Source organism: Caretta caretta, chromosome 16, assembly GCF_965140235.1.
Source record: "Caretta caretta isolate rCarCar2 chromosome 16, rCarCar1.hap1, whole genome shotgun sequence".
Taxonomy (NCBI): domain Eukaryota; kingdom Metazoa; phylum Chordata; order Testudines; family Cheloniidae; genus Caretta; species Caretta caretta.
Window position 1 is genome coordinate 23,077,358 of NC_134221.1, and position 13,841 is coordinate 23,091,198.

A 13,841-nucleotide genomic window follows, 5' to 3' on the forward strand; every position below is an offset into this window, starting at 1 on the left:
TAGAGCAGTATAAACAAGTCATTGTCTGTATGCAATTTTAGTTTGTACTGACTTCGCTAGTGCTTTTTATGTAGCCTGTTGTAAAATAAGGCAAATATCTAGAGGAGTTGATGTACCCCCTGGAAGACCTCTGAGTACCCACAGGGGTACACGTACCCCTCGTTGAGAACCACTGAGCTAGGACATACCAATTGTAATTAAAAGCATTTTTTTTAAATTTTACACATGGCAAGAAACATCTCACCATGTAAACTTTTGGATTAGTACCCTCAGCAAAATGGAGGCTGCTTTCACCACCCCACAAGCAGACACACTTTCAGTATAACATATCAGTGGCTTTAAAACTTTGCAGCATTTTCTCAAATCCATACCAGCAAAAACATATGAAGTTACAGAAGAATTATGTAAGACACAGAACATCAAAGAAATTTGTCCCGAAATCATCAGATGATTTCAGCCCCATTAGGAGGGAAAATATATTTGATTACACACCCCTAATAAAACTGTTCTTTTTACATTTTATACACACTTAGATTGTAAACACTTAGAAGTCCACAACAGCTGTTTCTAGCTGTTGGGTGTGCCTTTTCCAGTCACTCTTTATTGCAATAAAACATGTATATACATTTCTGTGTCATTTATCATAAAATCACTAAAAAAAAAAAACCCCATCATGGATTAAACATGTACTAGAATGGATAAACATGTCAAGAACCTGTCTGAAAAAGGGTAAAAAAATATTTTAAATGATGGAATATGCATTTAGAAATTTCTGATTCAGTATGAATCACTTTAAAACTATTTTAAAAGCTATCTGGTAGCAGATTAGCGCCACATAATCCCCTCCCCAATTTTTTTTTTTTATACCATCACTTAAAAAAGAACAATTTCTGAAGATTTGGCTGGTGCTAACATATCACTATACAAAACAAAAACAAAAACCAAAATTCATCTCCCACAGAATCACTTTGTTTATAGAACAAAGTGCATACTAAATCCTCCAATTAAAAACCAGTAAAGTACTTGCAGCACTTTTTAACCCCCTTCCCACAGCAGGAAATTAATCCCTCCAGGGGGATGCAAACAAACTTCAAAGAGAAGATTATACCCAGACACTAGTACTGTACAATATAACGTTTATGGTTAAATTTGTTCATATTTTCTGACACTGGAAAAACAGATCAGATGTACAGGAACAAGGAGCAGTTATAAAATTAAACCCTTGCATTTATGTCAAATGGCAGAGCCAGTGGATTATACAACAGTAGGACACACCAACACTGTACTCTACTTATAACTCTTTTGGACAGGACAAATAAATGGCAGAAAAAAGACAGTTATTTGCTCTTCATTGATTATAATTCATAATTTGGTATTTGTTGATTGGTGGTAACTGGAGATGAGTGGCTTCCTATTGGTACACTCCTAAAAATCCCAGCCACCTTCAGGCTCATTATAATCCACCAGCCTACATGTTTGCTCATGTCTGCTCACTCCAGGAACTACCTCAAGGAGATATTACTCCAGGAAGTGTTGACCAATCTCTCCTTTTCATATCACTTATCAGATGGCCTACTAGAGAATGACTTCATAAACAGAATGCTATGAACTAGTTCCAAGATTAAGAATTTCAACTTGGCTTTCCCTGCCTGCTGTCAATCTTTCTTAAGTTAAAGAAAAAATAGTTAAATCATCTAAGTATATCTACGTCTGTGTTTTGATGATTATGGAATTTTTCTGAAATACTCATATGGATCATTTTTGCCTGAAGAATACTGCATGGAAAAAATTGCCTGGACTATTTGGACATGAAGTAATTTTTGATAATGAAAAGTCGCAATCAAACCATTTTATAACTATTTTCTAGGTCTTATTACTTCTTTGAAAGGAAAAATGTTGGAGGAAGGAGGAGAGTAGACTTGGCCAGTATATTAACAAGAGGAAAGAGAAAGCTGCCTTGTAGGAAATGCTATCCAGAAGGTCTGTAAAACCTTCAGTTTCTGCTTAAGTATTACTTGTAACAGCATCAGACAAAAAATGTTCATAGTTTGATGTTTACATTGATGGTGCCATTTTAATCTTCACAACATCCCTGTGAAGTAAACATTATCCCCAGTTTATGAGGCAAATTGAGGCAGAGAAGTTAAATGACTTGCCCAAGACCATGAAGTGAGTAAAAGTCTGAATTAGAACTCAGGATTTCCTAACTCCTAATCCTGTTCTTAAAATTTTAGAGGATTCAATCCGTAAAATCAAAGACTAAAACTGTATACCGTAGTAACGTGCTCCCTTAAGTTTTTAGAAAACATTTTAGTGTTTGCATCACTATTGTAGATTATATTATATGATCTCTGAAAAGTTTGACATAAAAAGTAAGTAGAATTCAAATGCAAAACAGTACCTGCTCCAATGCTGCTTGTCCCTGGACAGGTTACTTCAACATACACTTCAAATGTTGTTTCCGGGTTTTGTCTGAAACAGAATGACACATTACACACATTAACAACACTTTCAGAATATGGAGTTGAACAACAGGCTTGGGAAAAAACGCCTCTCAAGTGCACACAGATATTAACAATGGTGACTTCACAAATGTAAAATTTGCCATGCCAGATCTGATCAATGGTCCATCTCCCAGTACCCAGGGTTCCCAGAGGTACATGTATTTTATTGTTTCACAAAGCATTTATAAAAGCAAAAAGCGGATCATATTGTGCTTGATTTACTCTGCTGTTTTATATAATCAAATGAATAATGTATCTTAAGACGTCAATAATATCACATCTTTCCGCCTTACACACAAAAGGTGGTATCGATTTCAACCATTATTTTAAAGTGGTGTTTTCAAAAGGTGCCTAAGGAAGTTAAGCAACTAACTCCCATTGAAAATCAATAGGAATTAGGCACGTAATTCCAGCAGGCAATCTAAACCCCAGTCTTAATACATAACTAGTCCACAACTCTAGCTATTAAAGAGATCCCATGTCTGCCAATCTGAAGGGATTATACTTTAGTAGAAAAGGAGAAAAAGATAAAACTGTATGCATTTTAAGAAAGCATAGCAGAGAACTCTGCTTATTTACTTGGATTGTAGCACTCCAGTTCCGGATCATAAGTAGTCAACATGATTATCAAGTGGAGATGTACAAAAGCAATTAACTGCAAATGCTGCTTATTCATCCCTTTTCCAGGACAAAACAAAAAGTCACCTGCTTCCACCATTTTCATTTCCAGAAAAGAAAACCAAACACCTTTTTCACGTAACTAAATTAAAAGCAGAGCATTACACTACAGGAATGGGGAGAAGTTACCTAAATTCACATTCTGACACGATGGCCTTTGGTTTCAACCTCATGGTACCTATTCAGTCAGCAGAAAAAGCAGAATTCGAGATGGGGGAACTAAGGTCATTTTGTGCAGACATCTCTGAAAACATCTAAAGGAAAGAGTCACACTCAGTACAGAAAGTTAATTACAGAAGTTTTTAAAGAGATAACAGGAGCAGTAATGCAAATTCCTGTTTAATGACCTCTGTTGCCAATGGACTTGCCTTGCCTTCCTACACCTATCAATGGAGTTACTGTTTAATTATCATAACTATTTTCTAATTTGCTAATTCTATTTTCAGTTTAGCTAAGTGTATCTTTTAATATTTCAAAAAGAGTTATAAGTAGCACATAACTGGAGAGAACAATTATGCTTTTTTTAAATTGAAAAAGCAAATCAAAACAAGGGGAAAATGAGGGGAAAAGAGAGACGAAAATATGTATAAAAAACCCACCCAAAGTTCTTTCTCCAACTGGAAAAAACAGCGAAGGGTGGACATAACAGTCTCTCTGTCCAATTAGCAACTATAGCTGCAGTCTGACTAGTAAACAGTGAATTGGTAATGTCAAATTAGAACCTTGGCATATAGTCGGAGAGAGTCTTCATTTAATAATAGTATTTAAAATAGTCTACATAACCCACCACCTCTATTACATTGGTTCCAACCTGCACTAGGTCCAGAGGAGTAGGGAGGAACTCTATCATCTGAAGACTGGTTTGTTCTCCATTTCAATTCCATAGATTTAATTGGAGTTTAAATGCTGATGTGCTACAGACTGGGCAGAGAATCTTCCCATTTTGTTTGCTGTCTTAATACATTGCTAAGAAAATTTACTAACAGGCAAAGTTTTAACCCTAAAGGACTGAAAAGTGTGAAAAATTGAAAAAGCTGCCAAAAACATATGAAGTAAAGGCCTGGGGTTAATGGTGCGGCTATCGAACAACAGCCAAATCCCATTATGCATCTAAACATTAGTTCTAGGAAATAGACACCTGCAATTTCCCAGAGTCTTAACTTCTCACTGATGACAATATTTTGGGCATAAGCTTTCATGGGTAAAAAAAAAAACAACACTTCTTCAGATATTGTTTTTGTGGATACAGACTAACACAGCTACCCCCTGATACCTGAGTACTTACAACTAAAACACTTACTAATGTATCAGTTTGGACCAGACGCTACATGACTGCCAGAGTCTTCAGAGCTACTGGGAACCTTGGAAATGTTTCATAAACTTCCTAGGCCCATGTCCATTATGTATGCTTTCTTTATTATTATTCTTTCATACGGCTGGTATAGAGCAGCAAGTACAATGTCACCTGAAATTGATCGAGCCAAATGGCTACCTCAGGAGTAGCAGAATTTATTGCAGTAATGCCTTCTTCATATTTATAAATTAGGCAGTAGGTAGTTTTCAGAGTAACAGCCGTGTTAGTCTGTCTTTGCAAAAAGAAAAGGAGTACTTGTGGCACCTTAGAGACTAACCAATTTATTTGAGCATGAGCTTTCATGAGCTACAGCGAAGTGAGCTGTAGCTCACGAAAGCTCATGCTCAAATAAATTGGTTAGTCTCTAAGGTGCCACAAGTACTCCTTTTCTTTTTGCAGTAGGTAGTGATATGTTCGATGGTCTGTCATAGGAACCCACACTCGCACACCAGGGAGCTAAGTTCCCTCTAAGCTGCGCGGCCGGGAAGCCACTCAGCAGGCTATCAAGTGTCTTGCACTTCAGGTGTCCCCTCCCCGACTGCAGTGCTGCTCCTGCCCTCTGCCTTGGAACCCCTGGCCAGCTGCTTCCAGAAGCCTCCTGCTTGCTGTGCAGAGTGGGGAGAAGGCACTGATGTCAGGGTGTCGCCCTCCCCCAGCTCCTGTACTCATCTCCACAGAGCGGGTATGGAAGACACTACAGGGCATAGGATGGAGGTAGCTTGCTAGCAGCTGTTGCTGTCTCTGAACAAGCAGGCTTCAGATTGCTGGAGTGCCGATCTACTTTAAAGGGCAGCATACTTAAAGGGGCAGCGCTTGTCTGTCTCTGTCTCTCTCTCACACACATACACAGTCTTTCATACTCACCTCCCAACCAGGGTGGATTTGATTTAAATCACCAGTCAGGAAGACTCTATTTACTCATGGATTTCTACATAAAAGTGCATTCTTGCTGGTTGTTATAACCTTAATACATATTCTTCACAACTCAGAGGTAGATGCAGGTTTCATTTTTCAAAGGTACATACTATACATTTTTCAAGTGACTTATTTTGAAAACTTTTCAGATTAATTTTACAGCTATATCAGAAAATGAATGATTGTTTGGTTATTTCATTTACCAAAGGTAATTGAAGCAGATTTTTATGAAGTCATTGGGTGGCGAACGATCTCCAATTCAACAGGTTAATCATTAATATTTGAAGGATTTTCTTGCCATGCTATATTAGGAGGAGAACATCACCAGACAGACATTTAAATTGTTTTATTTCACTAAAACAACAATGTTATGTATTCTGGATTTTTTTCTTCAACAGCAAACATATAATATTTCAACAAAACAAGCGTATGAATTTTTGAATTTAGTTAAACATTTGAGTTGTTTAAAATCAGGTTTGTTTTTGTTAAAATTGTTTTTAATTAAAATAGTTAAATGAAATATTTTTAAAAAATTAAATCAACTATGTCAGCCAGGTCAACATGAGAAACTTAAAATATTGTCTTCTGCAGCTAACTCAGTCGTCTTCACCTTCATTTTCCTGTTTGTTCATAATATGGAAAAGAAAAACAAGCTTTTTCAGGTCCCAAACGATTTCTCAATTTGGAATGAATTAGTCCAAAGGAAGAAAATATTCTACTGCTGTTAAAAGTGAGATTATCACTTCAACAAACTCTGAATCCAAGTGCTTAAGTGACCTCCACCAGTTCACTGGTTTGACTTTCTTTAAAACATCAACATACATATATTTCTTGAATGGTTCTTATTCCCAAACTGGGTCTCTTTTACAGCCTACTACCATTATAGTTTTCCCTTCTAGTGAGAGAATGGTATGGTAGATCTCAAATCAATGAAGGCTACACTCAGAAAGACCTCAAGACTTCTGGAATACGCTGCTCAAACAGTTTCACTTTTGTTTCTACTGCCTGTCCCTCCATTCTCACATTTATCTCCAGACGTCTTCTGCCTGTCAGATCTATTCCACCCCCAACAATCTTCTATTCATTGAACTTTTTGAAACTTTGCACTTTTAGAGAGAAGTGTAAGGGATTGACTCTGTGTACACAAATTTGCAGAGGGACAATAGGGTTGAAGTCTGTTATTTCTCACCACTATATAGTATTTATTTATTTTAAAACTTTTTTGCTGTTAACAAGCATGTTATCTCTGGAGATACAAATCTACAGTTTGAGAACTGCAAAACTAAGCATCTCTGATGGTATCTTCTAGACTGAGCACTGAGTCCCATTGGGTAGATAGAACGATTAACCTCAATAATCTATACAGAAGCCCCTGGAGCCCCATAATATTGGGTCCCTAATCCATGCTCTATTGGAACTCATTTACAAAACTTTTCTTAAACATGACATGAATATTTTGTCTCATACTACAGAATTATAATTTATAATCCCTATTCTGTGATGAGATATCTTTGGGCTATAATGTATCTTAATTAAAACTATTTTTAGATAGGTTTTTTCCTCAAAAAACATTTTATTTAAAAAAATCCAATTTAAATTAAAAAAATCCAATTTAAATAAAGAAATCTGATTTTTATTATTATTTTTTTAATCATTTATTTTTATCCACCCTGCTCTCAACATATATTTGTATTATTATCGTTGTTACTTGATACTTCTTTCAAAGTGTGTTGTTTTAATTTTTTGGCTGGTCTATGCATTTCATAATTTTTATTTCTCTCTTACGCTTAAATTTAATTCTTTGAGTAGTGAGTTCTAAAATGCCTAACCTGTCCTCACTGGAGTAATTATCCCTATGGTAACATTTTAAAAATATATATTATATCCAGGTTTATTGTTCTTACTGGTGGCGCACATTACCTCAATATGGTGCACATAACAAAATTAATTCACACATGGATGGAAAAAGTTAGAGGGAACACTGCCAGGGAGTCCTTGATTTTCTATTTGTGCATTAGTTGGGCCCTACCAAATTCATGGTCCATTCTGGTCAATTTCAGGGCCATGACATTTTAAAAATCATTTCATGATTTCAGCTATTTAAATCTGAAATTTCATGGTAGTGTAATTGTGAGGGTTCTGACCCAAAAAGGAGTTGTGAGGGGGTTGCAAGGTTATGGGGGGGGGGGGGGAAAGAGGTTGCAGTACTGCTACACTTACTTCTGCACTCCTGCTGGCGATGGCCCTGCCTTCAGAGCTGGGCAGCTGGAGAGCAGCGACTACTGGCCGGGAGCCCAGCTCTGAAGGCAGAACCACTGTCAGCAGCAGTGCAGAAATAAGGATGGCATGGTGTGGCAGACACTCTCTGGCTGCCCAGCTCTGAAAGTAGCAGCGCAGAAGTAAAGGATGGCACGGTACAGTATTGCTACTCTTCTGCGCTGCTGCTGGCGGGGCACTGCCTTCAGAACTGTGCACCTGGCCAACAACTGCTGCTCTCCAGCCACCCAGCTCTGAAGACAATGCAGAATTAAGGGTGTCAATACGCAACCCCCCTAGAATAACCCCTCCCCCCGCAACTCCCTTTTGGGGAAGGACCCCCAATTTGAGAAACACTGGTCTCCCCCATGAAATCTGTATAGTTCAGGGTAAAAGCACACAAAAGACCAAATTTCATGGGGGAAACCAGATTTCAGTATCTGTGATGCGTTTTTCATGGCCATGAATTTGGTAGGGCCCTATGCATTAGATATTCGCATCTACCATGGTTGGTTTGAATTCAGTTCAGAGTTGACCAAGTCAAACCTAGGAATGTTCTGTGGGGGATCTGGCACAAGGTGCTTATTTTTTAAGCCTTGTTTAGCTCAATCTGCTTTCCAAGCCTCCTTCTGATCATAGCCCAATTGCATGAAGCTTAACGAAGCCTTCCCAGAAAGGCTTGCGGGACTTAGGACGTTGCTTGATTTAGTTGGAGGCACGTCACTTATGTAAATATTTTAAAGGGTTGGTGCAAGTACAGAGCCTTGTGGTAGCCCGTTGTTTATGATACGGGGTGAGCTGGTCTTATTATTAGTAGGGGAAGCAAAAGTGGATGGGAACCTGGGAGGCAGTGACTATGAGATGGTCGAGTTCAGGATCCTGACACAGGGAAGAAAGGAAAGCAGCAGAATACGGACCCTGGACTTCAGAAAAGCAGACTTTGACTCCCTCAGGGAACTGATGGGAAGGATCCCCTGGGAGAATAACATGAGGGGGAAAGGAGTCCAGGAGAGCTGGCTGTATTTTTAAGAATCCTTATTGAGGTTACAGGGACAAACCATCCCGATGTGTAGAAAGAATAGTAAATATGGCAGGCGACCAGCTTGGCTTAACAGTGAAATCCTTGCTGATCTTAAACACAAAAAGGAAGCTTACAAGAAGTGGAAGATTGGACAAATGACCAGGGAAGAGTATAAAAATATTGCTCGGGCATGCAGGAGTGAAATCAGGAAGGCCAAATCACACCTGGAGTTGTAGTTAGCAAGAGATCTTAAGAGTAACAAGAAGGGTTTCTTCAGGTATGTTAGCAACAAGAAGAAAGTCAAGGAAAGTGTGGGCCCCTTACTGAATGAGGGAGGCAACCTCGTGACAGAGGATGTGGAAAAAGCTAATGTACTCAATGCTTTTTTTGCCTCTGTCTTCACGAACAAGGTCAACTCCCAGACTACTGCACTGGGCAGCACAGCATGGGGAGGAGGTGACCAGCCCTCTGTGGAGAAAGAAGTGGTTCGGGACTATTTAGAAAAGCTGGACGAGCACAAGTCCATGGGGCCAGATGCGCTGCATCCGAGAGTGCTAAAGGAGTTGGCGGATGTGATTGCAGAGCCATTGGCCATTATTTTTGAAAACTCATGGCGATCGGGGGAAGTCCCGGACGACTGGAAAAAGGCTAATGTAGTGCCCATCTTTAAAAAAGGGAAGAAGGAGGATCCTGGGAACTACAGGCCAGTCAGCCTTACCTCAGTCCCTGGAAAAATCATGGAGCAGGTCCTCAAGGAATCAATTCTGAAGCACTTAGAGGAGAGGAAAGTGATCAGGAACAGTCAGCATGGATTCACCAAGGGCAAGTCATGCCTGACTAATCTAATTGCCTTCTATGACGAGATAACTGGCTCTGTGGATGAGGGGCAAGCAGTGGACGTGTTGTTCCTTGACTTTAGCAAAGCTTTTGACATGGTCTCCCACAGTATTCTTGTCAGCATGTTAAAGAAGTATGGGCTGGATGAATGGACTATAAGGTGGATAGAAAGTTGGCTAGATTGTCAGGCTCAACGGGTAGTGATTAATGGTTCTATGTCTAGTTGGCAGCCGATATCAAGTGGAGTGCCCCAAGGGTCGGTCCTGTGGCCGGTTTTGTTCAATATCTTCATTAATGATCTGGAGGATGGTGTGGATTGCACTCTCAGCAAATTTGCGGATGATACTAAACTGGGAGGAGAGGTAGATACGCTGAAGGGTAGGGATAGGATACAGAGGGCCCTAGACAAATTAGAAGATTGGGCCAAAAGAAATCTGATGAGGTTCAACAAGGACAAATGCAGAGTCCTGCACTTAGGATGGAAGAATCACATGCACCGCTACAGACTAGGGACCGAATGGCTCGGCAGCAGTTCTGCAGAAAGGGACCTAGGGGTTACAGTGGACGAGAAGCTGGATATGAGTCAACAGTATGCCCTTGTTGCCAAGAAGGCCGATGGCATTTTGGGATGTATAAGTAGGGGCATTGCCAGCAGATCAAGGGACGTGATCGTTCCCCTCTATTCGACATTGGTGAGGCCTCATCTGGAGTACTGTGTCCAGTTTTGGGCCCCACACGACAAGAAGGATGTGGAAAAATTGGAAAGAGTCCAGTGGAGGGCAACAAAAATGATTAGGGGACTGGAACACATGACTTATGAGGAGAGGCTGAGGGAACTGGGAGTGTTTAGTCTGCAGAAGAGAAGAATGAGGGGGGATTTAATAGCTGCTTTCAACTACCTGAAAGGGGGTTCCAAAGAGGATGGACCTAGACTGTTCTCAGTGGTAGCAGATGACAGAACGAGGAGTAATGGTCTCAAGTTGCAGTGGGGGAGGTTTAGGTTGGATATTAGGAAAAACTTTTTCACTAGGAGGGTGGTGAAACACTGGAATGCGTTACCTACGGAGGTGATAGAATCTCCTTCCTTAGAAGTTTTTAAGGTCAGGCTTGACAAAGCCCTGGCTGGGACGATTTAGTTGGGGATTGGTCCTGCTTTGAGCAGGGGGTTGGACTAGATGACCTCCTGAGAATTCTATGATTCTATTACCAAGGTACACCTGTAGGCGTCTATTATCACGGTCCACAGCAGGTAAAGTGTTTGGTAGCAAGGTATAATTTTAGCAAGTTTCAGCATCAGGCCCTTAATCCATACAGTATCATACGCAGATGACAGGTCAACAAATACTGTGCCAGTCTTTAGGGGTTTTTTTTGATAGCCAGCTTCAATGTGAGTTGTAAGTGCCAGAACTTGGTCACAACAACTACGTTTTGGCCGTAAGTCTGCCTGTTCAACAAGAATAATTGGCTCAATAAAAGGGTGTATTCTTTTGAGGATGATACGTTCAAGAAGTTTATAGGTCATACATAGTAAAGAAATTGGCCTATAGCTTCTTGCTTCATCAGGAGGCTTTCCAGGCTTTTGAATGGCAATTACCATTGCCTCATGCCATATTTCTGGGATCCATACGGACCTTAAGGTAGCTCAGTACAATGTTGCTAGCCAGTGGAGTCCTTTGAGGCCAAGATGCTTTATTAATGAAGAGGAACTCTACTGGTCTGGAATTCTTTGTGGAAGCGTGGGAAGGGGAGTTATCACAGCCCTTAAAAGAACCCCAATGACAGCACATTATGGAATGTTAAAAATGCTTCTATGGATCTCAAGCTATGCCTGATATACTGCAAAAGTTTCTATTTTAAATGTACTGGAAGACAGAGAGGTTGTGCAAGATGGGGGCCCTGTCCTCTGATGTTTGTTGGCACTGTAACAAAGAAAGAGGAACTCTGATGCATATGCTATGGGACTGTCCAGCAGCCAAGCAGCTGTGGAGAGAGGTGGACATGAGTGAAAATGGTGCTGAGCTTCAGCAACCAAACGTCAGATGAAAATTATATCCTAGGTTATGTACCTACTACGCTGAGTTTAATCCACCACAAAGACTTAAGTTTCTTGACAGTGACATGATTTTACAAAAATGGAGGAGTAGGGCTTATATCAGAACAGTGGTATTCAGACCTGTCTAAGTTACCAGCAAAAGAAAAAAATAGCTTACCAAAAGAGAGAACAATTTTATTAAATCAAGGAAATTGGTCCCCATCTCTTGATACATTTGGATAAAGTCTGCTTCACTCAAATACTGCCAGACTTCCATTCCACCTGACTTCTCTCTTTCCCCTCCCTTGTCATGCTCCACAACCCTCTCCTATATTTTTGTCTATTTGTATTTGTCTTTTGATTATCATTATTGTTACCTCCACTCTAGCATGTTATATCTGTGTAATATTGTCTGATTTTCTATTGTCTGGTCTTGCAGCTTTGACAAGTTGTAAAGTTGCATGATTTTATTCAATATCCTGTGAGATGTGCAGTATTCAGTAACATATACAAGCTGTAAAATGTTTACCTTTCTTGTATTTGTTTCTTTTATAAAAATTAGTTACAAAAAAAATCACAAAAAAACAAACCAGGATCAAAAATGGACTGCAGTTGTGCTATATTTACAGTTCTGTCGGGCACTATATTTACGATCTTATTGTGCCATTTGGCACTGACAGCATTGTTCAGAATTCAGTTTTCTTAAATGCAACATGCCATTAGTCCCAGATTGATTTCCATTTTAGCAGCCACCTTCTGTTTTTATCTATATTAATAAGTTATGAGAAATTTAAAGCTGACAAGGGAGTATAAATATTTGCAAAAAAAATTACATGACTATTGCAACTAGGGGTCTCTGTTAGAGTATGCTCCAAATTAAAAGATTGTTAGCTACAGAATAGGCTGAGGATGTAGGATGAACAACAATATGAGATTCCATTATCCATTTCACATGGTAATATTTCCTTCCCCTTTGACATATACTGCTGCGGTATTATCTTACCTTGCTTATTCCTACCTTTAGTTTTAGCACGTTTCCTTAATTAAAGTTTATACTGTAACTGTAAAAAATATTTGACATTTTATAATATAATACCAACAGAGTTTTTGCTATTTTAAGGGCTACGTTTAAGTCTTTTGGTGAAAACATTGCTTTACACAGCTGGCAAATAAGTACTATACATTGATACTTTCAGACAAAGCAGCATTAAATTTTACTTTTTAACATTCCATGACAAGCGTCCATTTATTTCTGTGAACAGTGAAATTAAAGTAGTTTTGCCAAGTCGGAAAGTTAGTATCAAAGAGTACATTCTAACCCTCAACAAGCTAACACCTCAGCAGGAGCATGAAATCATTGTTGGGACTTGCTGAACATTTTATAACTTTTTGTGGAATTAAGGGAACAAGTGCTTCCAAGACTTCACATAGTTCACATAGGAACTTAGCAAATATAACATAAACATGCTATATGCACATTTGGCAGACACTACTGTGCATCACTTATTGTTTAAAACTACACTCATCTGATGCCAGGTGCTCATTGAGTCCAAACTCTACCCATGCTTTTAGTAATCAGAAAGTTTGCCAGATCAAGAATACAGCAGACCTTCACTAGTTTGTATTAAGTATTGGGAGAACCAAGATTGATTACAAAACTTTATGAATTAGCAAGTAAGAACACAAATATGATTAGAAATATCAAGGACACAGCAACACAAAACTCACTTGGTTCGCTGACTCTGACTATTGTTCAGTTTGAAGAAGGAATTGCAGTAAATTTTAGAAAAGTAGAGTCTTGTAATACCCATATTAACATACTCTGATGTTTTCTAAGGATGGGTGTTAAGATTTGCTTAAAAGAAATTTCATGCAGGAAAAGAGCTATTCTTGAGACAACTCACTCCAAGAGAAAATTAAGTTTATCTTTAAAATAATGTATTTATGCACCTTTTAAAGGCAAAATTCGGAGGTATGCCAATTGCAAATGAAGATTTATGCAAAAAGAAACCAGATGAGATTCTTCCCACTGAAGTCAGAAATTTAGAAAGTATACAAATTCTTCTGGACTCTGGGAGTTATTTAATATCATTATTTGAATTCTATTAGTTTGCTTACTGATATAACATTTTTTCTACTGATAAAAAAAAAAACATTAGGACAGGTAGCCCAAGAGGACATAGATGCCTTCCCTCCCGCCTGGCCATGTGGCCTTGGGGAAAAACTACAGAGAGGAGCCAGTCA

At 39.0% G+C, this 13,841-nt stretch overlaps 1 protein-coding gene across 8 annotated transcripts in view; it reads right to left on the reverse strand.

The window, feature by feature from the left end:
• The window catches only part of DENND1A (DENN domain containing 1A), a 421,003-nt gene that overhangs the window by 398,409 nt on the left and 8,753 nt on the right, over window positions 1–13,841 (reverse strand). For all 8 annotated transcript variants that reach the window (XM_048822735.2, XM_075120368.1, XM_075120369.1 and 5 more), the window contains exon 2: window positions 2,402–2,472. In XM_048822735.2, coding sequence (XP_048678692.1) covers window positions 2,402–2,472 — 71 coding nt within the window. The remainder of the gene's footprint in view (window positions 1–2,401; window positions 2,473–13,841) is intronic.